The 26,614-nt window shown below is 41.2% G+C and overlaps 4 protein-coding genes and 1 long non-coding RNA gene across 11 annotated transcripts in view; 2 read left to right on the forward strand and 3 right to left on the reverse strand.

Moving 5' to 3' along the window:
- Positions 1-9,415, reverse strand: part of spag9a (sperm associated antigen 9a) — an 89,455-nt gene extending 80,040 nt beyond the window's left edge. For 4 of the 5 annotated variants that reach the window (XR_016118031.1, XM_089018488.1, XM_089018489.1 and 1 more), the window contains exons 1-9: positions 8,648-9,415; positions 7,267-7,387; positions 6,779-6,849; positions 6,601-6,689; positions 5,123-5,273; positions 3,669-3,755; positions 2,361-2,496; positions 2,158-2,251; positions 1,056-1,177 (exon numbers count right to left, since the gene is read on the reverse strand). Coding sequence is in view for 4 of the 5 variants with exons in the window: in XM_089018488.1 (XP_088874614.1) it covers positions 1,056-1,177; positions 2,158-2,251; positions 2,361-2,496; positions 3,669-3,755; positions 5,123-5,273; positions 6,601-6,689; positions 6,779-6,849; positions 7,267-7,387; positions 8,648-8,947 (1,171 nt within the window). In the remaining variant the exon portion in view is untranslated. The remainder of the gene's footprint in view (positions 1-1,055; positions 1,178-2,157; positions 2,252-2,360; positions 2,497-3,668; positions 3,756-5,122; positions 5,274-6,600; positions 6,690-6,778; positions 6,850-7,266; positions 7,388-8,647) is intronic. The other variant, XM_089018491.1, reaches the window with a different exon arrangement.
- Positions 9,416-10,188: 773 nt separating this feature from the next.
- On the reverse strand, positions 10,189-14,009 carry LOC148885278 (LITAF domain-containing protein-like). 3 transcript variants are annotated; one of them, XM_089018496.1, is made up of 5 exons: positions 13,851-14,009; positions 11,870-12,020; positions 11,665-11,679; positions 10,641-10,785; positions 10,189-10,538 (listed from the first exon to the last, which is right to left on the reverse strand). In XM_089018496.1, the coding sequence occupies exons 2-5, from the start codon at positions 12,003-12,005 to the stop codon at positions 10,433-10,435; spliced, it is 402 nt and encodes a 133-aa protein (XP_088874622.1). In that variant the 5' UTR covers positions 12,006-12,020; positions 13,851-14,009; the 3' UTR covers positions 10,189-10,432. The 3 variants fall into 3 exon arrangements, with proteins under 3 accessions (XP_088874622.1, XP_088874623.1, XP_088874624.1); XM_089018497.1 differs by having other exon boundaries at positions 11,870-12,015; positions 13,851-14,008; XM_089018498.1 differs by lacking the exon at positions 11,665-11,679.
- Positions 14,010-15,078: 1,069 nt separating this feature from the next.
- On the forward strand, positions 15,079-17,338 carry LOC148885279 (myeloid-associated differentiation marker). Its single transcript, XM_089018495.1, has 2 exons — positions 15,079-15,166; positions 15,236-17,338. The coding sequence occupies exon 2, from the start codon at positions 15,295-15,297 to the stop codon at positions 16,144-16,146; it is 852 nt and encodes a 283-aa protein (XP_088874621.1). The 5' UTR covers positions 15,079-15,166; positions 15,236-15,294; the 3' UTR covers positions 16,147-17,338.
- A 1,051-nt stretch (positions 17,339-18,389) lies between these two features.
- Positions 18,390-21,961, reverse strand: LOC148885280 (uncharacterized). The gene is made up of 4 exons (XR_016118032.1): positions 21,899-21,961; positions 18,800-18,870; positions 18,591-18,653; positions 18,390-18,410 (listed from the first exon to the last, which is right to left on the reverse strand). It is a non-coding gene; the product is annotated as an uncharacterized LOC148885280 (long non-coding RNA).
- The window catches only part of LOC148885281 (somatostatin receptor type 5-like), a 5,632-nt gene continuing 943 nt past the window's right edge, over positions 21,926-26,614 (forward strand). Inside the window, exons 1-2 of the mRNA XM_089018493.1 lie at positions 21,926-22,172; positions 24,964-25,656. Coding sequence (XP_088874619.1) covers positions 24,976-25,656 — 681 coding nt within the window. The 5' untranslated portion in view covers positions 21,926-22,172; positions 24,964-24,975. The remainder of the gene's footprint in view (positions 22,173-24,963; positions 25,657-26,614) is intronic.

Below are 26,614 nucleotides of genomic sequence, written 5' to 3' on the forward strand. Positions count from 1 at the left end.
TCCTCTCGAGGGCCGTTATGAATTTGGGGAAACCATTTGAATGTTTCATTTCCTCCATATTTTACATTATCTCTTCTTTTATTAATTATAATTTTTTTTGTGCCTTTACTGTGCTGGTCTTGTGATTGTAAAGTGACCTTGAGAGTTTTGAAAGACGCTTATAAATAACATTTATTATTATTATTATTATTATTATTATTATTATTATTATTATTGTTATTATTAACGATTATCATTAACTGTTATCATTAACTATTATCATTAACGATTATCATTAACTATTATCCTTTACTATTATCATTAACCATTATCATTAACTATTATCATTTACTATTCCCATTTACTATTATTATTATTACTATTACTATTGTTACTATTACTATTATAATTTACCATTATTATTATTATTATTATTATTATTATTATTATTATTGTGACTGTAAAGTGTCCTTAAGAGATTTGAAAGGCGCTTTTAAAAGAATTATTATTATCATTATTATTATTATTATTATTATTATTATTATTATTATTATTATCATCGTTATTTTTTATTATTATGATTATTATTACATACAAAATGCACAACTAATTAATGGATAACTGGTTTTCAAGTCAGAGCTCAAGAATAATGACTGTTATTGTGTTCTACATAAGACAATTTGAAATTTTGGATCGACTTTAGCAAGCATCATGGAACTTGACACGTTTGATTTGCTTTCGCGGGCCGAATAAAATGATGTGGCGGGCCAGATTTGGCCCCCGGGCCTTGACATGGACACCAGTGTTCGACAACGTCCTCTTTTTTTTAACACTCTGCTTCCATGACATAGAAACAAAAATGGCTGGAGGACGATGTGACAATCCCAAAATGTAAAAAATAAAATAAAAATACAAATCAGGAGAAGCTGCACAAATTCTCCATGTAAAAAACGAATATCAATTTCAATGAATTGCTTTCGCAAAAGCTCCCAGAAACCACAGTAAGGATGGTCGGACACATTAAAAAAAATACAACATGAAAACTCGGAGGCAATGAAGAACTTATCATCACTCACCCAGCAGGTCGGCACCTTCGTCTACGTCCCCGATGAGCCCAGTGCCCGCGGACGACAGTTCCTCAAACAGTGAGTCTGTGTTCCGATCAAACGCCATGTTCTCAATGCCTTTGGTCGGAGTACTGCCGAGGAGGATCAAAACAAGCGGAGGATTTTTATATACAGTGATACATCGGTTTACGAATCCCTTGGATTACGAACTTTTCGGTTTACCAACGTTAGATTTATGAAAATTATACCTTGGCATACGAACTATTTTTTTGGGATACACACAGAGCGCCACAATGAGTGATGTGTCGTTCGCGAACGAGCCCATTCTCATAACAAGAAAATGGCAGCCGATTCATATTTGTCCTCTATTCCACGCCCCCAGTCTTTGGTTAAAGCCACGTGATTGGTCAAGAACGCAGCAGTGAGGGGAGGTGGTTTAAACATTAAAGAGACAGACAGACGACAGAGAGACAGTGATAAAATGGAGAGGAAACAGTGAAATTTGGACTCGTTTCAACTTTGATAGTTCAAAGGCAGAGTGTAGACTGCAAGGTTAAAATTCCCATCAATCAGGCTCCACAAATAACCCAGAAAAGCCATCTGTACACTTGATGCAAAAAGCTATCAACCCAGCTAAACAGAACACAATTGATGAGGAACAAGGTAAAATTATCGCAGAGAAAGCACCTACAAGAGATCATTCCTCAAGATGGTGAAAGAAGAAGGCTACGTTCCTCATCAAGTGTTTAATGCTGATGAAACCGGCCACTCCATTCCATCAAACCATCAACGACCATCGTGAAGGTGAATAAAACAACGTTATTATCCAGCACAGTTTATTTCTTTAATTATAATACCATAACACATTTATTATACATAAAATAGGGTATATTTGGTGTAGTTTTACGGCTTAGAAAATAGAAAATTATGTTTTATGGGCACCTGGGAACGGATTATTCTCACTTTAATGGTTTCCTACCGGAAATTAATTTTTGGGATACACACTTCTCGCCTTATACACTCTGTCTGGGACCCAATTAAGTTCGTAAGCCAGGGTATCACTGTACTTTTTTAACGTCACTGATTTTCAAGTCGACGTTATTTGTTCTACCTGCATCCCTTGTAGCCACCCAGATCCATGTCCAGCTCCGGCGTGGACTCGATAATGTCCTGAACGTCTGATCCTTCTACGTGATCGGGCAAACCTAAAATGGAAGATATTTATCGGAAGATAAACCAACGTTAAAGGTTGATAAGGGGGAGTTTTGTGGAAGGAAAAGCAATTTTGTGACAACCGGAAGACTTTTTGTTTACCAACTGAGACAGATCTGGTCCCCGGTGCAGCTTGTACCTCCGTGCTCTTCCTGTTCACGTCATCCATGCCAACATCCGAGGCCGACGTGGACATCGGAGTGGCAGACTTAGAGCCAGTGAAATCCGACATCTCGTCCTGTCGCGGATCGGAATTTCATTATGGACGAATTTGGATGACGCGTGAGTACCCACAATAAGACCAAAATAAACGTTAGTTGCCGAGGTCATTAAAGTAATGTTTCCGTTTTTGTGGTACTGGAGCTCATGGGAACGCAAAAGGTGACATTGACCACCCAAAAAATAAAATTAACTCATTCGCTGCCAGACAATGCAAAATATGTGTCCACTCCAGTGCCAGGGTTTTCGGAATTTGCACTCAAATTCCAGGACCCATAGAATATTGCATTTTAGGACTACGTAGACATTAAATACAGCGTTTGCAACCTGAGATTCTATTCTTTCGTCAGAATTAATTCCTAAGTTATATGGGTCTGGTATTATCTGAGCGTGAAATGGGGCCAGCATTACAAAATACAATGCAATACATAGATATTGATTTATATCGCGCTTTAACAACAGCCGAAGCTGTAACAAAGGAAGGAAAATGCTTCCCTCTTGTGGAACCGAAAAAAAAAAACATTGCCAGAGGTCTGACCAGCGCTTTATCGGCACCCCCTGCGCAAGAAAAAAAAACAAAACCTGAACAAGTTCGGGAATGGCGGTCCACGTCACTTTTCAATGGCAGCGAATGAGTTAATTTTATTTTATTGTTTTAAAAGCTCATTTGTACGCAGCTCGATGTCACCAAAAACACAACACGGCATAACACAACCGGGATGAACGAGACACCACAAACGAGGCACGGGATCCAAAATTAAAACACGGCGACGACTGAAAATGGTACAACAACAAACGTAGCGACACAACTAGCACGACAACAACATTCGGTCGATAAACAAAGCGCTTCTCTTTTCTGATGAGCGACGTTGCTAGTGCTGCCCAGATGCAGCGAAACGAAGAAAGGTAACAAAAAATTTCAAAATAAAATAAAATGGCCATGCGATCTCTAATCAAAATAAAACAAATAATACATAAATAGCGACCCATGCTAACAAATTGTTCTTGACTAGAGGAACAATTTGTGAATTTGCCAATTCCATATTGACACCAACACGTTTACACGGCGCGCCGTCATGAGCAGGTGAACGACAATGAGTGCCAACGCACACGCGTGCACACACATACACACAAGATGGCGGCCGCAGCGGATGCGCTGGCATGTGGATGCTCTCCACCAGCCGACACTACCTTGCAGTCGTCAGCCATTGAACTCGCCCAAGTAGAGTCTTGCGCCATCTTACCCCCCCTTTCTCTTGGGGGGTTGGCAAAGTCCTGCTGCTCAGGGCGGGGGTGGGGCAGGGCAGTGGGGGGGGGGGAGGAAGATTGAAGCTCATGTAGGCAGGCATTTGGGCAGAAAATGCAAACGCTCCAAAGCAAGTGTTTTGAAAGGCTAGCTCCCTAGCTAGCTAGGTAGCTGGCTACCTAGCTAGCTATATACATACATATTGGTTTATATAGCGCTTTAACAACAGCTGAAGCTAGAACAAAGCGCAAATATGAAAAAAAGGAAAATGTGGAAGGGAAAAACATTGCCAGAGGTCATGGCCAGCACTTTATCGGCACCTAAACAAGAAAAACCAAAGCCAGAACAAATTCGGGAATGGCGCGCGACGTCATATTTTCAATTCGCGAATAAATTTGTGAATGGCAGATATTGAGTTCATATATAATTTTCATCTGTAAATGAGAATAAACAACATCAGATAAGCGGAATCAACAACAGACCGTATTTTCCCGTGTATAAGGCGCACCCAAAAGCCTTAAAAGTAAAAGTAAAAGTAAAAGTAAAGGTAAAAATACAAATACAAATAAAAAAAACAAAAAATACAGCTAAAAATAAAAGTACAAGCAAAAATAAAAAATAAACAATAAGCAATAAAAATAAAATAAAAAGAAAAATAAAAATAAAAATAAAAATAAAAATAAAAATAAAAATAAAAATACATTTCATTGAGAAGCGCCTTTGAAAACTCAAGGACAATTTACAGACACAGAATACGTTTTTCTTTAATTTTCTTTAAAAAAAATGTCCCTGCGCCCTATACGCCGATGCGCCTTACATATGAAGTAATATTGAGGAACAACAGGTCTCGCAACTACTGTCAGCAGCCACTCCATGTTGCGCCTGTAGAAGAAGTAGTGCGTAACCCAATGCCTGTACTGTAGCGCCTCATAATGTGGTGTGCCTTATATTTGGGAATTTTGTATATATTTATATACAGTAAAGTCTCGTTATATCGATATCGGATATATCGATAGTCCCGGTTATATCGATATTTTTTCGGACTCCCTTGAATATCGATATAACGAGACTTTACTGTATCAGATTTGGAAAACCTTTTTCATTCATTGAAGGTGCGTCTTATAGTCCGGTGCGCCTTACATATGGAAAAAAATTGAAAATGCAACATCGCGGGGTGCCATTGGGGGTGCGCCTTATACAACGGTGGATCTTATAAACCTGAAAATACTGCTTTGCATATTCATGGCGGCTGGAAACGTCGGAAAATAAAGAGGCCTTTATCAGGCGCCCGTAAGTGTGCACACGCCTTATCAATGAGCCTCTATATTTCAAGTAACCAAGAGCCAAAAACCTCCACAAAGAAAAGAATACCCGGAATACGTCGTTTGGGGGCACCCACCTGGAGGCTAGCGTTGGAGCGAGCGTGAGTCGTGTCGCTGAGCCTCCAGCCATCTGCGCTCGGCGTCTCCGCGCGAATCTGCGAGTCGGGAATCAGCAGGGACGCCCCGGCCGATGATGGGAAGACGCCCAAAGAAAGGGGACGGTCTCGCCTGCACAAATGTGGACACAAGAACATATTCCCTCATCGTGCCAAGTGAGCTGAACATTCAATAATATATTATATTTGGACAACTTTTTTTCATATATTTAAGGTGCATGTTATACTCTGGTGCGCCTTATATATGGAAAAAAGTTTGAAAATGCACCATTCCTTGGGGGTGCACCTTATACTCCGGAATGCCTTATGTATGGAAAAAGTTTGAAAATACACCATAGATTCGGGGTGCACCTTATACTATGGTACACCTTATATATGGAAAAAGTTTGAAAATACACCTGTCATTGGGGGTGCGCCTTATACTCCAGTGCGCCTTATATGTGGAAAAAATTGGAAATACACTAGTCATTGGCGGTGCGCCTTATATATGGAAAACGTTTGAAAATACACTAGTCATTGTTGGCGCGCCTTGTACTCTGGTGCGCCTCATATATGGAAAAAGTTTGAAAATGCACCATTCATTGGGGGTGCGCCTTATACTCCGGAATGCCTTATGTATGGAAAAAGTTTGAAAATACACCATAGATTCGGGGTGCACCTTATACTATGGTACACCTTATATATGGAAAAAGTTTGAAAATACACTGTCATTGGGGGTGCGCCTTATACTCCAGTGCGCCTTATATGTGGAAAAATTTGGAAATACACTAGTCATTGGCGGCGCACCTTGTACTCTGGTGCGCCTCATATATGCAAAAAGTTTGAAAATACACCATTCATTGGGGGTGCACCTTGTACTCCGGTGCACCTTATATCTGGAAAAAGTTTGAAAATACACCATTGATTCGGGGTGCGCCTTATATATGGAAAAAGTTTGAAAATACACTAGTCATTGGGGGTGCGCCTTATACTCCAGTTCGCCTTATATATGGAACAAGTTTGAAAATACACCATTCATTGGGGGTGCGCCTTATACTACAGTGCGCTTTATATATAGAAAAAGTTTGAAAATACACTAGTCATTGGGGGTGCGCCTTATACTCCAGTTCGCCTTATATATGGAACAAGTTTGAAAATACACCATTCATTGGGGGTGCGCCTTATACTACAGTGCGCTTTATATATAGAAAAAGTTTGAAAATACACTAGTCATTGGTGGCGCGCCTTGTACTCTGGTGCGCCTCATATATGGAAAAAGTTTGAAAATACACCATTCATTGGGGGTGCGCCTTATAGTCCGGTGCACCTTACATATGGAAAAAGTTTGAAAATACACCATTCAATTGGCGGTGCGCCTTATACTCCGGTGCGCCTTATACCTCGGAAAATACGGTAAACACAACTGAAGTGGAAGCGGACACAAAACATTGGCGACTTACCGGACTCGGCCACCGGCGCTCGGTTCAGACGTCTCCGTGCTCTGCTGCATTTTGATGCGCTCGACGTGCTCCATATAATTATGGATCATCTGCAAGGAATGGACGCAAACCATCCAGAAGTCAAGTCAGGAATTATATTGATCCCTAATCAATCCATTCATCTTCCTTTCCAATTTACCTCGGTGTGCCTTTGATGGAGGGAGTTGTATTCCTTCTTGAGATCCACCTCTCGCTCTTCTAACCTGCTGACTAAACAGAGGCCAATCAAGAAAACTATGTTCTACTAATCTATCACTTTAATTTGCATATACTCTCAATAAATAGCTTGGCAGAGGGTTGCAGAATTTGGGCGTCTGTCTTGAAGGCTGCGTCCCCTGCCGGCAGTAAAAGACAATCTTCCTGTGTTCGAGCCTTTCTTTGTCCACAGTGTCCAATCGAACATCCCTGACAACTTTACAGTCAAATCTCGGTTTTCGAGCAATTCGGGTTTTGACCAAAAATTTTTTACAACCCAAAAAATTAGTTCTCAACCAAACTGAGCGCACCTGAATGCACCACTCAACCCCGTTTTTGTCGGAACGGAACCCGGTCGTAAATCAGATGTTGCCAGTTTATATACACACTTTTTTTTTATTGGTACATCCAAGTGCATGTGTTAGTACTTACTCTGGTCAGCGTGGTTCCGGATCTTGAGTTCAAGTTGCCTTGAGTGGGACTCCATTCTGCCCACGTGGTTCTGCAGGTCCTTCTTCTCTTGGTCGTGCGTGTCCTCAAACTCAATGAATTTCTACAGACAAAGACGGGCAGTGGGATTAGAGGCCAGGAAACACCAGAGTCACAAACTCAATGTGGGACAATGTCATGCTACGCTAGTGTATCTCCCAATTTGAACCAAACTATTATTTCTGGAGGGGAAATTACTTCACTGGACTCATAACAATTGTGGGGTAGGAATATATACTGTATATTCTCGGGCTTCCATAAACAGGATGAATACAGTGACAATACAGTGACAGCAGATGGGCCTGGATTAACAAATCTATAGTAAACTACAGACCACAGAAGTGGACGATTTAAATCAGTCAAAAAAATCTTGCATTGGCAGTCCTTGTCGACAGTTAAAATGTCACACATACTACTCGTCAGTCCATTACACTATTCAAGAGAAAAAAGGGGAAACTTAAGTTGCGATGTGGGCGATGTTCTCTTTCTGTGACTTCTCTTTCAAGAATCCTGACCTGGTTGTAATCACTCCTTATATTTAAATTAATACCAGCCTTAGTGGTGGACTTCATTCTCATATCATCGTATCGAGACCACTCTGAGAGGTGGCATTGTTCTCAATTGTTGCTCTATCCGCTGTGTGGGGCAGATTGAGTTTGGTATTTATTTGTTTTTCCTGTTGGAGGAAGAACAAACGATTACTTCCTGCTTGGTGTCCACCTTACTGCATGGACCCCAAACTAATATATTCCAGAATGTCAAAATGCCTTGAGACAACTTGTCATTTGGTACAATTTGAATTGTGCCTGGCCGATTGAATCATATGAATCAGTTTATTTTAAACAAAACAATTCATCAAGTTTCAAATCGCAGTAATGCTCACATTTATGTATATTTTTCAGGCAACCCTTTACTGTGACTGAGTAGAAAACGCATGCTAAATTATTCGTTATTCTAAAACGATCTATATTTCTTTTTTTAATGTTCATTAGGATATAACGTTATATACTAATTTATAGATAGTTGATGGTTTCAAGTGCTGAGTCACACCGTTGCAGGTGTCACGGGACTCTATCGTGCTGCCTTCACTGACTTTAGAAGTGTGCGATGAACAGGTGCATTTGGATCCAATGTAGTTACTTGTAGTGTACCACGAATCGCACACTTTACGGGACATTAGCATTGCAGCATTAGCATGACATTGTTTTGTTTACTTCTGCGAGGGAGGAAGCTGGATGCTGCCCCAGCCAAGTGCGTTTTAATTCCCAGCTAAGCTAACAGGGGGGGGGTGTCTCGCATCATAAAACCGCACACAACGTCTCACCTCCTCCGCGTGTTTCCTAAGCGCTTTCTCGCGCTCGTACTGGGTAATAAGCTGCTCGTTGTCCTCCTTGAGCAGTTCCAGTTCCACTTCATGCTCCTGATTGTCCGCGAACACCGAGTCGAGGTTTTCCAGAACCGCCACCACGAGCGGCATGAGCTCCTTCACCACGTCCTCGTCGTATTTCCCGATGAGGCGTTCGAACTCGCGGTAAATGGAGTTAGCCAGGCCCGATACCCGCTCAGACATCATCGCTGATGTCCCCGGGTCGTCCTGGTACACAACTCCGTCTTCCAGCTCCATTATGTGCCTCAAGTCCGTCCTCTCCGTATTATGCGAATATGAGTCGTTTTTTATTGTAGGATTCCAGATTCCCAGCCGTTATGACAGCATTTATGCAGTTCTTGGATGAGATGAATACACAGAGGACATTACTGGACCGGACCGGACCCTTTACGATTCAGGAGACGACGTGGATGTCTTCCTCTTTTTTTCTCCCTTCTTCAATGGTGCCTTCAGGATCTACTCCACAAACTTGGATATTCCGCAAAGGACCCACAACATGTTATACGCCCTTTCGCCAGTCGGGATAAATCACATCGTCTGACTACAAAATCATACGCTAAACCGCAGTTTGTTTAGATGTGATTTATAAAAAATATATTTGATTTGTATTGCATTGTGAAGCATGTTGAAAATAGAGCGTTTCACGCGTCTGCCGATTTTGAGCTCTGTATCCGAACAAGCGAGATTCATAAAACATACGCGTTGCTAATGTTTGGTCGTTTTTACGTAGTGCGCTTGAAACTCACTTTGTTAATACTTTTCCTAGATGTCATTGAATGCACCATTACAACAGCTGAGTTGTTGACTAGATCAGGCCATGACGTAACGAAAGTGTCAATCATATATATTTTTTATTTACTACTACTACTACTACTAATAATAATAATACGTAATACATTTCATTTATACGCGCCTTGAAAACTCGAAAGGACACTTTACAGTCAGGGTATTTTTTGTGGATGAGCAGAAGCAGCCAGACGCTCGAGCGTTCACTCAAACCGGAAGTAACACGCACACACCACAAATAATAATAAATAATAATAATAATATGGAAACGGGCTGATTAATTCCTTACACGGAGCTTTGTCGCCCTCTTCTGCCTCTTTTTGGTGCTACATTTCCCACCCCCGGATACCTCAAAATGGCACGGAATAAATTCTTTAATCAATTGCAAACATGTATGCTTTCCTCTTCAGAACTATTTGAATCATATTCATAACTGGATGAGTAACAAGAAAGCATATTCTCCGAATCTGAAGCCTTTGTTTTGATTCTCGAGCAAGGCAAGACGTCTTGGCGTGACACCACGAACAAGGGGGCGGGACCTTCTGAAACTGGCCACTTCCTGGTTATTATTTTTTTTTTTGTGCAGATTTTGGACACCAAGTCATTTTCATGGGTGTTTTGCATTTGAGTAAAAATATCATACTGTGTGTTTTGGGTATTTTAGATGTTAGTAAATCAGTTAGGAAACAAAAAACTGATGTTGGTTGTCCTTTAAGTTGTCTTCTTGAGAGAGAATACATACAATGACTGATAATTCATCATTTACACCCTTTTACACTGACTGGTTAATAAATTATTCATGTCTTCTGCCATGCCATATCCACGCATCACAAATAAACAGATCTTACTTAGCCTTTGCAATATTTACTTATGTCGATTACATTTGACCGAATTGAAATGTCATAGTTAGCATCAAGTTCCTCATCTGGAGCCGTTTTATAACCGCTTGTGAACATAGATGACTTTGTGGCACGATGGACAGTGATGCTCCACATCCTTGCAGGAGTCCACACAGAATGGTATACAGCAGCAGAGAAAACACCTGATAGAGGGAACAAAATAAAAATATTTTTTTTCATGTGAGAAGAAAGATGAGAAACTGATCAATATCTTATGGCTTTAATATGTATTTTCACTCTTTTACCCAAATATGGTGAGGCCTCCGCAGATGGCCCACGTCATCAGGCCCGCCGTCCGCTCTACTTGGGTCATCACTGTCTGTTGACAGTGGGGGCATATGGCTTGTCCTGGGCTGTCTTGCAGGGAAGGTGTTACCACCAGTTGAGTCACTATAGTGGAAAAAGAAATACAACAAAATGTCTTATTCGTTTTTCTCATTGAAAACAGTTGATTCTTCTTATAATATATAATAATACTAATAATATAATACATTTCAATTTTAAGTGCCTTTCAAAACACCCAAGGTCACTTTACAGTCACAGGATAAGTTTTTCTGTGGGTGAGCAGTATTTTATTGTGTTACTTCCGGGTAGAGTGAACGCTGGCGTGAATGGCTGCCACCGCTCACCCGCACAAAAAAATCCCGTAACTGTAAAGTTATTATTATTATTATTATTATTATTATTATTATATCTGCATACATATATATCATATACACAATATTATATATTATATTGTTATATTATATTATTAACCTTATTGGATGGCTGGCTATTAGCTATTGGCTATCGATTAAAGTAAAATATATTATTATTATTAGCTCGCTAGCTAGCTTTTTATCTACAATATTTGAGTTACTTCCGGGTTGAGTGAACGATGCCGTGTGTGGCTGCCGCTGCTCACCCACAGAAAAACTTATCCTGTGACTGTAAAGTGACCTTGAGAGTTTTGAAAGGTGCTGATAAATGAGATGTATTATTATTATTATTATTATTATTATTATTATTATTATTATTATTAAGGGTTATTCTTCATATTCCAATGGAATCCATCAAGCCATCCTTTACTGCAGTGACTTAATGCGGCCAGCAGAGGGTGCCAGATCTGTGGCAACGATCACGTGACCTCAGTCCACAAACGTATTCGGTCCCCTTCATTCATGCAACATATCACGCAAGCATGCTTACTCTATAGAATGGAGAAAATAATATACACAAATGGGCGTTGATATGGACCTGTGTATCTTTGGATAACATGTATTCACTCACCTGTGGCAGACGTACCTGGCACCGGAGTGAGATCAACACATGGCAGATAAAAACACAAGCAAACAATATAGTATATCCGTTAATATGCAGTACAATCGTAGTAAAATCAGTACTGTACGGACAAGGCCAGAAACCTCAGATAAGGATTCTCCAATTGAGAGTGTTAAAAAAAAACTGTTATTTTAGACATGCGGCATCCACAGACCTCCTTGGTATCCAACGGGTGGGGGTCCTACATTAAGAGCTGGCTGAAACCCAGGTGGGGGTGCTGCGACGCCATAAGTCATGGGGGGTCCAGGGTAGGGTGGAGCTGATTCTTGTCCTGGGTATCCTTTTTCCATCTTGAGAAGTCTTTCCTCGACAGAAAATGGAAATATAAAACACGTTATTAGCAAAACAAACCAATCTGTGACATCTCTTGGAAAGTGCCAATTATTCAGCATATATGAATGATGTGGTCCGATTTTAAGTGCTCTGGTCACCTCCTGGGGAACAAAAGCACACAGTTCATGGGTGACATACATTAAATGCAGTGGTGGGCCGTGAATGTCAACCTAGGCCTTCAGTAGTGCTATGTCTCATTCATTCCACAGCTGCGAGTGTGGTGTGATATTACTACACGTCCACCAGAGGGTGCCATTATCTTGTAAATTTTCTGGGACGCTACATTGCACTCCTGACGGCTCGAATTGATACAAAATGACTTCTTTAATCGATTGCAAACATTTATGCTTTGCTCTTCAAAACTATTTGAATTATATTCATAACTGGATGAATAACAAGAAAGCATCTTCTCCGAATTTGAAGCCATTGTTTTGATTCTAGAGCAAGGCAAGACGTCTTGGCGTTTCTGAAACTGAAACTTTCTGAGGTCATTTTGAAGTAGTTTTGAGACACTTTAACTCATTTTTATTGGTGTTTTGCATTTGAGTAAAATATCAACCTGTGTGTTTGGGGTATTTTAGATGCTATAAAACGTTTTTCTGATGTCAGTTAGGAAACAAAAAAATGGTGTCGGATGTCCTTTTAAAAATACTGTCATTAAACTGTTCAAATGTTTACGATGAACGCTTGTATTCATGATAACCTCATAAAATTGCAATATTATTCGCTATTTTCGCTAGCTTCTGAGCTGTCCAAAATGAATAATGTCCAAAGCTCAGAGTTGTGCTTATGTCGTTATTTGATATTATTCGTCTTTCATCCTAACAAGGCCAAAAAGAATAAAGAGAAAGGTAAATAAATGGCATTGCAGCTTTTGAATCCATTTTGCCACTTTCCCTATTGTTGATTTGTGTGTCAAAGGAGCGTGTACAGTATGTCTAACCCAACAATTTTTCCAGGATATGACTCACAATATATTTCACAAGTTTATTTCTCCTGAACACGGCCAAACCTTTGCTCGCAAATGGCACTTTGACCATGCGTAAAATTCCACATCAACTGTTAACAACTCCCATGTAGATAATCATAGGACATCAAAAGTGGAACTAGAATCTTCCCCTCGCAGGACTGAAAGTGACATTTTTCACTTCCACATTGCGATTCCCGTGACGATTTTTGTCATAAGATTGACATGACATTATATCTTTCATGGTGAGCCATTTTGAAATAAATGAGAGTACCGCACAAGACGTCTTATAGGGACCTGAAAAAATGCAATGCAAAGTCCATGGTCCAGGAATCACGGAGCCAAAGCACTATACTTCAGCTTATCAATAATTTGATTCGCGGGAAAGAGGCATGGCTTGCGCTTAAAAGCTGCGATCATGTTACCTGGCAAGAGTCCAGATCCCATAAGTGACCGAAGCATTGCTCATTGCGTATTAGCAAACCAGACCCTGCCTGCCATTATCAATTTCACCATAAATCCATACTAAATCATTTAGAGAAGCTTAAGTCATTCCGAGCATGTTCACCACAGTCGTGCACGAGTGCCTCACCCAGTTTTTGTACTACAGTGGGAGATGACTTTCTTAATAATGGATATAATAAGCAAATAAGGATAACATAAAACGGAAAATCACAAGAATACATTATCGTTAATTGCTAGCTCTGATTCGGTTTGAGAACGAAAAAAAAAACAAGAGGAATAGCCATTCGCATATAGGCAATAATATAACATAAGGGTTACATAATAGAAGATCGATAGAAGATATAAGATTGATCAAATATGGTTAACCTACCTGTGGCTTTTCACACCAGCAAAGAGAGATAGGGAAGAATTTTCCTCACTATGTCTACTTGATTCTAAGCTAGCACAAAATCAAGAATACGCTAAAAATACAGACAGTGATCATAAAACCAGCAGGTCACTATACAGATGAGACCACAAAATGATGGATTATCTTTTGTGTTTCTATTTTTCTACTTGTCGCAACTTTGTGAGATGCCCCTCCCATCATGCCCATCCTACTTATCATGTGACTGGACACGTCAGAAAAAAAAAATGCAATCAAATTATAATGTGAATGCGTGTCTGTGTGAACACGGTGTCAATCAATCAATCTAGTAGTTGAATGGACTTACATCCTGCTAAATTTTATATATAAGAAGGATGATTCATCGATGACAAAGAAAAACAAAATATCGCATTTTACGGTGTTTAACCCTTTCGGTACTTGTGGAAGGGAAAAACAAAACATTGCCAGAGGTCTGACCAGCGCTTTATCGGCACCCCAGCAAGAAAAAGCAAAACCCAAACACATTCGGGAATGGCGCTCTACGTTATATTGTCAAATCCCCCAAAAAATTGGGAATGGCAGTGAATGAGTTAAGAAAGGTCGGTTAGTTATTTCCTGGCTAATGGTAGAGTGAACGCTGGCGCGAATGGCTGTCGCTGCTCACCCGCACAAAAAAAAAGTTCTTATCCCGTGACTGTAAAGTGTCCTTGAGAGTTTTTGCTTATAAATTAAATGTATTATTATTATGGCACCCTCTAGTGGACTTGTAGGAAATCACATCACCCTTTTTTTCTGTCTGGATTGAGTCAAAAGTAGCACTACTGAAGGCCTAGCGATGAAATTCACCATCAGCCTCCAACAACAACAAAACGCAACACAACACAATATAATATAATATAATATAATATAATATACAGTAAAGTCTCGTTATATCGATATCGGATATATCGATAGTCCCGGTTATATCGATACTATTTCTGTGCACGCACGGTGAAAATTACATGCAAACAGGGTCGGATATATCGATAGTCCCGGTTATATCGATATTTTTTCGGACTCCCTTGAATATCGATATAACGAGACTTTACTGTAATTATATAACAACCTGGGCGAAGAAACCGTTTGCGCATGTTAGCTGGCCCGTCGGCCAAACTCTGTTTGAAGATAAGCCCCTTCCCTAATGAGGCAACGGGAGCAAAGTCCCGCAGGAGTGTGTCCTGATATGGACTTGATAACAAGCGGCACAGGCGTACTAAGCGATCACCGCCGGAACATAAGCCATAAAGGGCACACCCATACCGAGGAAGCGGTGTGGGCAGGTGAGTTTCGTTTTGCAAGAACATACGGCGAGGATTTGTTGGGCTTCAGAAGCGTGTTCTGGTGCATAGAAATGGATTGAGTGGAGAAGAGGATCACTCGTGAGGCCAAAGCAAACACCGTCCTAGCCATGATCCACGTCGACGTCCGCTCGCTGACCCAACCGGTGGGCATCCTTCGCTTGCTGGCCGCCATCCTCACATGTATGACTTTTAGCTTGGTAGCATCCGCGGGCTACGTCGCATCTCCATACTGGGCCTGGTGCATGTTCACTTGGTGCTTCTGCTTCTTCTTCACTCTCGTCATCGTCCTCCTGGAGTTCACCACCTTCAGCGCCAAGTTACCCTTCGCCTGGGACGACTTCACCACCGCCTTCGCCATGTTGGCGAGTGTCATGTGCTTGGCCGCTTCCGTCATCTACCCGACGTTTTTCACCTGCCGCGTTTGCTACCGACAGATCGGGGCTTCCGTGGTGTCCTTCGTGTGCTGTGCGTTGTACGTCGGCGAGGTGATTCTAAATCGACTGCGGCCAAGCGGGGAGATCCGAGGCTTTCTTTCCACGCCGCCGGGGATTATGAAGATGCTGGAAACTTTTCTCGCTTGTCTGATTTTTACATCTCTTGACGAAAGTCAGTACTTGCGCAGTCCCGAACTGCAGTGGTGCGTGGCTGCGTACTCCCTATGCTTCATCTTCGCCGTGATCATCATCCTGCTCACCGTTGGGCAGTTGACGTCGCTAATTCCGTTTTTTGACAAGATGGTGATCGCCTATGACGTTTTAGCAGCGGCGATGTATCTGACGGCGTTGGTGATATGGCCGCTTTTTAGTTTCCGAAATAATCAAAGGCCACCGAACTGCGGCTACCTGTGTTCGTGGGATAAACTGGTGATGGTTACCTTCATGACGATTCTCAACTTTTGTGTTTACATCCTGGATTGTGTTTACTCTGTATGGCTCGTGTTGGGTGTCAGAGCGCAATGAAGCTGTTGTTAAATCTGTGCTTGAATCACCTTATGCATGCAACTTTTAAAATGTGCTTTTTTAATATACCGTATTTTCCGTGGAATAAGGTGCACCGGAGTATAAGGTGCACCCCCAATGAATGGTGCATGGAAGAGAATGACAAATGAATAGAAGTCTGAAAAAAAGGCGGAGTGGGGGCACACACACATATACTGTTATATATATCTAAAACCTTGTGATTAATACTCACCAATTTTATGTATTTTATTTCCAAAATCCTTGAAAAAGCTGTTTCATCCCAGCACGACCTCTACAAACCATTCCAATCTGATTTCCGCCCCCACCACAGTCTTATCTCTTGTTTTTATTTATAATTGTATTTTATGTATTATTGTAACCATGCTTGTCTGTTAAGTGTCCTTGAGAGCTTTGAAAGGCGCTTGAAATAAAATGTATTATTATTATTATTATTATTAATATTATTATTATTATTATTATTATTAATATGAATGGTTTTCTGTTCTCCATGATTGAAGCCAAACTATCGGAATAAAAGTCAACTTGCTGGGGACATACGCAAGATTACTGCTAGCTAGCCTGCACACTGCTCATTAGCTTGCACGCTTGCTTTTTGATGCCTCTCACAGTAGTATATTGATGCTAACGTTAGCATGGGGCTTGTCATAGTGCCACTGATATTCGACTGTTTCATCGATGGTACTGTTTCATCGATGGTATTGTTTCATCGCAAATTAGAATCTATCACATTAGAACCTGTTCTCTCTACAAAGGCAAATCCTTCGGTCTATTCAACTTTATTTTTATTTATATTTAATAGTCCGCTTATTCAAAAGGGGGTGTTTACCTGTTTCCACACCAAATCAAGATCATTCAATCAAAATGGCGCTTTCGGCCAACCGGCATCAGTATCATCCAATCAAAATTGCGCTTTCCGCCAACACAAGCCGAAACAGGAAATGAACAGCGAAAAAGCAAGAATACATATTTAGTTTTATCTGGTCATTTTGGTCTGAAAAAGATGGAAAATTCTCAACCCTGATAATTAAGAAAATTAAGGCTCTTGAGTGCCCTGTAAAATACGGGTATTTTTCCTTTGGAATAATTTGAAACCAAAATATCATATGGGTATTACATTTGACTTAATTGAAATGTCATAGTTAGCATCAAGTTCCTCATCTGGAGCCGTTTTATAACAGCTTGTGAACGTAGATGACGTTGTGGCACAATGGACAGAGATGCACCGCATCCTTGCAGGCGTCCACCAAGAATGCTATCCAGCTGAAGAAAAAACACCTGATAGAGGAAACAAAATTAAAAGTCATTTTTAATGTGGGAAGCTTATTGATATCTTATGATATTATGTATCTGATTTCACTCTTCACCCAAGTACGGCGAGGCCTCCGCAGATGGCCCACGTCAGCATGCCCGGTTTCCGCACTACCTGGGTAACCACTATCTGCTGACAGTAGGGGCATTTGGATTGTCCTGGGCTGTCTAGCAGTGGAGCCATTACCACCGGTTGACTGGTACCACTGATCACTGTAGTTGAAAAAGACAACATGTATGAGTAATTTTTATCATTGAAAACAGTTTATCCTGCTTATTATATATACTATATATTTTTTTAAACATAGTTTTAAGGCTATTCTTCAACTTCCAATGGAGGGGCCATCCTTTGTAAATGTGAATGTAAATTTCTCCACTGTGAGACTAATAAAGGAAAATCCAATCCAATCCAATCCAATCCTTTGCTGCAGTGACTTCAATCGGCCAGCAGAGGGTGCCAAATCTGTAGAAACGACCACGTGATCTCGGTACACAAACTTATTCGGTCCCATTCATTCATGTAACATATCACGCCATTTAACCATTGAACCAGAACCATTTAATCTATTTTGTACATGAGTTGGGTAAATATCAGGCTAGACTGAAGGCTAATTGGCGCACATGTGGTGCTCAGCAATATGTTGTGAAAGGAATTTTCTTTGATGACCTGATGCACATTGCGAAAGGTGCTCGGGGATGACAAATGTTTACTGTGATGCACATTGACTTGTCTACAAGCTGACTTTCTCATGCAGTGCAGAATCAGTCATTGGATTCGCCCACACGAGGACTGACAAATTGTGCTATTCAAATATATGCACTGCTGTGATCAGTGTGAAGAATGGAGAAAATAAAAGAAACAAATTGCTATTGATATGGACTTGTGTATCTTTGGATAACACGTATTCACTCACCTGTGGCAGTCGTAACTGGCACTAGAGTGAGATCAACACATGGGAGATAAAAACACAAGCAAACAATACAGTATATCCGTTAATATGCAGTACAACGGTAGTCAAATCAGTGCGGCACGGTCAAGGCCAGAAACCTCAGATAAAGTTTCTCCAATTGAAAGTGATAACAAACTGTTATTTTAGACAGGCGGCATCACAGACCTGCTTGGTGTACAACAGCTGGGGGTACTACAATAACAGGTGGCTGCAATACAGGTGGGGGTGCTGCAACGACAAGGGTTGCGGGGGGGCCAGGGTAAGGTGGAAATGATTGTTGTCCCATTTCCATCTTGAGCGGTTTTCCGAGACAGAAAAAGGAAATATGAAACACATTATTAGCAAACTGCAGAGAAAACAAAGCGATCTATGACCTCTCTTGGAAAAGTCACTTATTCAGCATAGATGAATGATGTACTCCGATTGTAAGTGCTCCGGTCACCTCCTGTGGAACAAAAGCACACAGTTCATGGGTGACATCCAGTAAATGCAGTGGTGGGCCGTGCATGTCACTCCGAGGCCTTCAGTAGTGCTATGTCTGAATCATTCCGCAGCTGCGAGTGTGGTGTGGTATTACTACACGGCCACTAGAGGGTGCCATTAGCCAGGAAATAACTCTCTTGAAGTCACAAGAAACATTAGAAATACTGTCATTAAACTGTTGGAATTTTTACTATGCACCATCGAAGAAACCTTTTCATCGATGGACCACTCCTGTACGACTGAGACCTTACACAGACTCCGCACGAACGTGTGGATTCGTGCTAACCTCATAAAATTGCAATATTATTTGCTATTTTTGCTAGCTTCAGAGCTGTCCAAAATTAATGATGTCCAAAGCTCGGGGTTGCCTTGGCTAACGGACCTTTCGGTTTATGAACGTTAAATTCACGAGAATTTAATCTTGGCATACAAACTATTTTTCGGGATAAACACGGAGCTGCCACAATGAGTGATGTGTCGTTCGCGAACGAGCCCGTTCTCCTCACAAGGAAATGGCAGCTGACTTTTTTTTGTCCTCTATTGTACGGTATTACAGAAAAGATAAAGAGAATTGAAGCTGTTGGCTGTCGGCTTGCTGGCTGGCTTTCTATTTGTCTTGCTATTCTATTTGAGTTACTTCCGGGTTGCGTGAACGCTGGCGTGTGTCCAGACAAAGTCATTTAGATAAGCATTGAACATTCCGAGCATGTTTACCACAGTCGTGCACGAGTGCCTCACCCAGTTTTTGTATCGACAATGGTAGATTACTTTCGTTTTAAACAGATATAATATGCAAATAAGAATACCCTGAAACAGAAAAATCAAAAGAATAAATTATCGTTAATTGCTAGCTCTGATTCGGCGTGAGAAAGAAAAAAAAAAACAAGGGAAATCAACATTCGCATTTAGGCAACAATATAACAGGGTTATAAAATATATCTCAATTTCTTTAAAAACTTGATCGAATATGATTAACCTACCTTTGGCTTTTCGCACCGGAAAAGAGAGAGGGAAAATTTTTCCTCACGATGTCTACTTGATTACAAGCGAGCACAAAATTAAGAATACGCTAAAAATGTGGACAGCGGTCATAAAACCAGCATGTCACAAGACAGATGAGACGACAAAATGATAGACTATCTCTTGTGTTTCAATTATCTACATCTCACAATTTTGACAGAAGCCCCTCCCATCATCCCTACCCTACTTATCATGTGACTGGACACATCAGAAAAAAAATGCAATCCAATTATAATATGATTGCGTGTCTGCGTGAACACGGTGTCAATCAATCTATCAGCCACTCTATAAGTGGCAGTGAGCTTTATGGTGTACAGTGATACCTTGGCTTACGAACTTAATTGGTTCCCAGAGCGTGTAAGGCGAAAAGTGTGTATCCCAAAAATTAATTTCCCATAGGAAACCATTAAAATGAGAATAATCCGTTCCCAGGTCCCCAAAAACATAATTCTCTATTTTCTAATTTTCCTTACTTTCTAATATACAGTAAAGTCTCGTTATATCGATATCGGTTATATCGATAGTACCGCTTATTACGATACTATTTCTATGAACGCAAGGAGAAAATTACATGCGCGCAGGGTCGGATATATCGATAGTCCCGGTTATATCGATATTTTTTCGGACTCCCGAGAATATCGATATAACGAGACTTTACTGTATCTTATTTTCTGTATAATAGTGCTATGGGTAGCAATGGAAGGATCTGGAATGTTTTTCGTCTTCATCTTACGTTTCGCAAGCTGTTAATTGTGTCCTTTCATTCTTTAGTAAAACAAAAAAAATGGGAAATTTATCGGCATCATTCACCCTTCATTGATTCGATTTACGGTTTGAAATGGCAACGCGCTAAGTGAAGATGCGTCGTTGAGCACCGCGTCGCTAAGATATAAGATAAATGAGCCATATCATCGGCCACTGTGGGCCGTTTGGCTCGCACAACATCCCCTACGGGGCCACTTTCTATACACAGCTGTGTGTTGACTCACAACCCGGTCTTGGTCAGGACCAGCCAAACTGGTCCTTTCAAAAGACGTCAGCAAACTGACCACTGTGAACAAAACAACACGTCGACGTGGAAAACGCAGAAACGCTATCCTTACGGCACACAAAATTCCACCCACAGTTTTGGATACCCTTTATACACGCAAACACACGCACGTGCACACACACACACACATACAAAAGCTATGTAGCTATCTAGCTAGCTACATAGCTCACATTGCACATACAAAAGCTACAGTATGTAGCTAGCTGGCTTGCTACATAAGTTACATAGCACATACAAAATCTATGTAGCTAGCTCGATACATAGCTAGCTAATAATAATAATAATAATAATTTATTATTATTATTATTATTATTATTATTATTATTATTATTATTATTATTATTCATAATAATAAACATTTATAAGCGCCTTTCAAAACTCTCAAAGACACTTTACAGTCATGTAATTTTTTTGCGCAAGTGAGCAGCGGCAGCCATTCACGCCAGCGTTCACTCTACATAGCGCATACAAAGGATATGTAGATAGCTAGCTAGCTACATAGCTTACATAACACATACAAAAGATATGTAGATAGCTAGCTCGCTTCATCGCTTACATAGCACATACAAAAGCTACATTATGTAGCTAGCTGGTTAACTACATCGCTTACATAGCACATACAAAAGCTATGTAACTAGCTAGCTACATAGCTCACATAGCACATACAAAACCTATGTAGCTAGCTAGCTACATAGTTTACATAGCACACACATTTACATTTATTCATAGTATGCCTATTTCTAGACATTTGGATGAGCTCCTGTTGGTGACCTTAAAAACCAACAGAAATTGGTATAAAATGTGTGATTTTGCGCTCTTGAGCCATAATTGTAGATACACCCACCGATGGGTGGGACTTTTGCAACAGAAGGAGAGTGCTTGGGGGAGGGGGTAGCATTTTCCTCACATAAATACTCACTGCGCATCCATCCTCCAGGGGATTGTGACACTGCCGTCCCACTTGACAGAAGCTCCCAAACCTGCATAGGGTCAAAGTTCACCATCAGATTTTCGGAAGCAAGCGTGCGGAGATGTCCACAAAACAAAATGACGGTTCAAAGCGAGGAGCAAAGCGAATTGGAAAATTCTTTTCTCCGACCTTGAAAAATCCAAGGCTGCTTTGATGCGGAGAGAGCAGAGCATCACTTCAGGTGGTGGTGGTCACGCAGAGCATCGGAGACGGACGGAGACAGGTAGGACGAGTCCCATCCTCGCCGCTAGAACGTGAGCAGAAAAAGGGTCAATTTGTACAAAATTGAGGAAGATATGAGAGGGGAAAATTGTGGAATTTGGATAAGATTCAAGCAGGTGAGATTAGCTGTAACGGAGGCATAAAAGTGCGAAGCTAAAGCTATAAGCTGTAGAGGTTGAAAATGAATATGTGCCTATTTCAGTCAGGATTTTAATTTGGATGAACGATTTTATTTAAAAAAGACCCTGATCCAAATTTGTATGTGCTTTTGTAACTTGAAAAGATTTGCATCTTGCCCAGCTATGTTTTTTTTTTTATCGCCTAGCGAAAAAGATTTTGACATCAGAAAAACCTTTTATAGCATCTAAAATACCCAAAATATTGTTAGTCAAATGCAAAACACCAATAAAAACGACTTAAAGTGTCCCAAAACTACTTCAAAATGACCTCAGAAAGTTTCAGTTTCAGAAAGTCCCGCCCTCTTGTTCGTGACATCACGTCAGGACGTCTAGCCTTGCTCTCGAATCAAAACAATGGCTTCAGATTCGAAGAAGATACTTTCTTGTGACTCATCCAGTTATGAATATGATTCAAATAGTTCTGAAGAGGAAAGCATAAATGTTTGCAATCGATTAAAGAAGTCCCAGAAAATGCACAAGATGGCGCCCAAGCTTCATTGGAAATGGGTTGATTTGTCTGCTGGGAATTTGTGTCAACTCGTATCAAATAGTAGTCTTGGTCCAACACACAACGATTCACTATCGCGCTATTTATGTGTTTTCCTTCTAATTTCGCCATCAACATGTCCGGAGGTGTCGGTTGTCCCTTAAGGGAATATTTAAATATTCCATGTATAAAATTAAACATTTTTTGTGCGTTACGATTGAGTTTGTCAAGACAAAAATTGTCCTGGGGCTGAATTGGAAAGGAGTCAACTAGACACGAACACTCTAAGAATGGCTCCAGAGATGGCCCGAGATGTCAATTAGCACGTAGCCTGAAGCAAACGTGGTGTTTGTTTCCACAACAACGCGGCGCGGGCTTCACGTCACTCCTGTTTTTGGAGCGCGGTTCACTGACTCCTAACATCAAACCAGTTACTGTATTGGTGCAACATCTTTTTACAGCCCCAGGTTGCAAAGACTGACAGTTAGCGTTAATCAAATTAGCGTAGTTCACTCCCGGTGAAAACGTATTAGCGAAATTTAAGGGTATTCCTACCGGGGGTGGTTCCCAACCACCAACATGTGGCCTGTTACCGGTCGGATAAATATTCGGTCGGATAAATATTGATTCATTTATTCATTAATTCACTTATCCACCCATCTATCTATCCATCCATCCAGCTAGCTAGAGCCATCTAGATAGCTAGCTAAAACCATCTAGCTAGCTAGCTAGATCCATCCATCTAGCTAGCTAGCTAGAATCCTCCATCTAGCTAGCGTCATCCATCCAGCTAGGTAGCTAGCTAGAGCCATCCATCCAGTTAGGTAGCTGGCTAGAGCCATCCATCTAGCTAGGTAGCTGGCTAGAGCCATCCATCTAGCTAGATAGCTGGCTAGAGCCATCCATCTAGCTAGCTAGCTAGAGCCATCCATCTAGCTAGCTAGCTAGAGCCATACATCTAGCTAGCTAGCTAGAGCCATCCATCTAGCTAGCTAGCTAGAGCCATACATCTAGCTAGCTAGCTAGCTAGAGCCCTCTATCCAGCTAGCTATTTAGAGCGCCATCCATCTAGCTAGCTATCTAGAGAGTCATCTATCTAGCTAGCTAGCAAGAGCCATCTATCTAGCTATCTATCTAGAGCGCCATCTCTCTATCTGGAGTGCCAACTATCCATACGAATATTCCACACCTTTCTTCGAAGCTCGTATCAATCCCTCGTATCGTCCTGACATTTGCTCCCACTCTTTGTGATTCTTGCCTCTTCCATTTAACTTACGGCATTTTAATTCATGTTCGGCCATTGCGACTTGATGATTGTATCCAAAGAAAATTCAAACTATGTTGTAATGTAGGCCTACTGCTCTGCTTTCGCTTTGTGATCGGAATGATGCAATGGGAAATACCCAGGCGGCAGACGCGTGCACACAGTAGCATCAAACGGCTCGCGCACCGAGATAAAGGCTACCGCGGCGAACTCGTTTGACCTGATTGATTTGCGGTTTCGTGATAGTCGGTGTATACCGGATGGCACCCATAATTGGCAAATTTGGATTTTTCCGTACAGATTTTCTTGTATGTCGTACACGTCTTAAAATGCATAATAAACATACTTTGTACGGCAAAAACGTACAGGTTGACAGGTATGTCTATCTAGCTAGCTAGCTAGAGCCGTCTATCTAGCTAGCTAGAGCCATCTATTTATCTAGCTAGCGCCATCTATCTAGCTAGCTAGCGCCATCCATCTACCTCGATCGCGCCATCTACCGAGCTAGCTAGTGCCCTATATCCATCTACCTAGCTAGCTAGCGCCATCTATCTACCTAGCTAGCTAGCGCCATCTATCTACCTAGCTAGCTGGCGCCATCGATCTAGCTAGCGCCATCTATCTACCTAGCTAGCTACCGCCCTCTATCTATCAAGCTAGCTAGCGCCCTCTATCTATCAAGCTAGCTAGCGCCATCTATCTATCTACCTAGCTAGAGCTATCTATCTATCCAGCTAGAGCTATGTATCAATGTAGCTCGAGCTATCTATCGACCTACCTAAAGCTATCTACCTAAAGCTATCTACCTATCCATTCATTCATCTATTTGTTTGTTTATTGCCCACCCCCTTTATCCCATTAGCCCTGCCTAAAGATGGCCGACTACAATATGACATCAGCGTCCGAGGAAGCGGACTCGCCTTTCCCTGGACCACACACGACGGACCACAACGGCAGCATGTCCGACGGGATCGAGCCGATGCCCTTCCGCGTCGTCATGGGGATCGTCTACAGCGCGGTCTTCATCGTGGGTCTCCTCGGCAACTCGCTGGCCATCTTCGTGGTGATCCGCTACACCAAAATGAAGACAGTGACCGACATGTACATCTTCAATTTAGCCGTGGCGGATGAACTTTACATTTTAGGAATCCCTTTCATGGCCACCAACAGCGTCCTTTACTACTGGCCCTACGGGGATTTTTTCTGCAAGGCCTGCATGACGGCAGACGCCATGAGCCAGTTCATGTCGACCTTTTGCCTGACGGTGATGAGCATCGATCGCTACCTGGCGGTGGTCCATCCCATCCGCAGCGCCACGTGGAGGAGGCCGCGGGTGGCTAAGATTTTTAGCGCCATGCTATGGGTCGTGTCCTTTCTGGTGGTGCTCCCGGTTACCATCTTCTCGCACGTTCAGGAGGGCTTCAACACTTGTAACATCACATGGCCCGAGATGCAGAACTGGTGGTCTGTTGTCTTTATCCTCTACACGTCCATCCTAGGCTTCTTCGGACCTCTGCTGGTCATTAGCATCTGCTACTTGCTCATTGTCATCGAGGTAAACGTCTCGCTAGCTTTCGCCGCCGCTTCCGTCGTACATAAACTCATTCACTGCCATTCACAAATTTATTCAGGAATTGAAAATATTCCCGAATTTGTTCGTTTGTTTTTTCATGCTTGGGTGCTGATAAAGCGCTGGCCATGGCCTCTGGCAATGTTTTTTTTTTCTTATCCACAAGGGGGTAGTATTTCCCTGCTTTCCACGTTAGCGCTTTATTCCAGCTTCAGCTGTTGTTAAAGCGCTATATAAATCAATATGTATATTTTGTACAGCTGCCAACATTTATAATAATAATTATTATTATTATATCATCATCATTATTATTATCATTATTATTATCATTATTATTATTATTATACATTTCATTTCTAAGTGCCCAAAACTCTCAAGGTCACGTTACAGTCACAGGATAAGTTCTTCTGTGGGTGAGCAGCGGCAGCCACACGCGCTAGCGTTCACTCAACCCAGAAGTAACTCAAATAGATAGGAAGCTAGCTAGCTAGCTAATAGATAGCCAACAGATACGTAGATAGATAGCCAGTCTGTTAGATAGTGAATAGATAGCTAGCTAGATAGCAAATAGCTAGCCAGATAGCTAATAGATAGCAAATAGCTAGCAAATAATAATAATAACAACAACAATAATAATAATAATCAAAACAAAAATAATAATAATAATAATAATAATAAGCCATTTCATTTCTAAGCGCCTTTCAAAACTCTCAAGGTCACTTTATAGTCACAGGATAAGTTATTCTGTGAGTGAGCAGCGGCAGCCACATGGGCCAATGTTCAATCAACCATTCATTCATTCATTTCAAGGTCAGATAACTCCAGACCCATATAATTTAGGAATTAACTATTTTTTTTTCTGATGATCTACGGTTTCTTAAATTGCACTGTATGTTTATCTAGTCCTAAAACTCAATATTTTGTGAGTCCTGGAATTCGAGTG

This window comes from Hippocampus bargibanti, linkage group LG17 (assembly GCF_051943395.1).
Source record: "Hippocampus bargibanti isolate YZ-2025 linkage group LG17, ASM5194339v1, whole genome shotgun sequence".
NCBI classification, from domain to species: Eukaryota; Metazoa; Chordata; class Actinopteri; order Syngnathiformes; family Syngnathidae; genus Hippocampus; species Hippocampus bargibanti.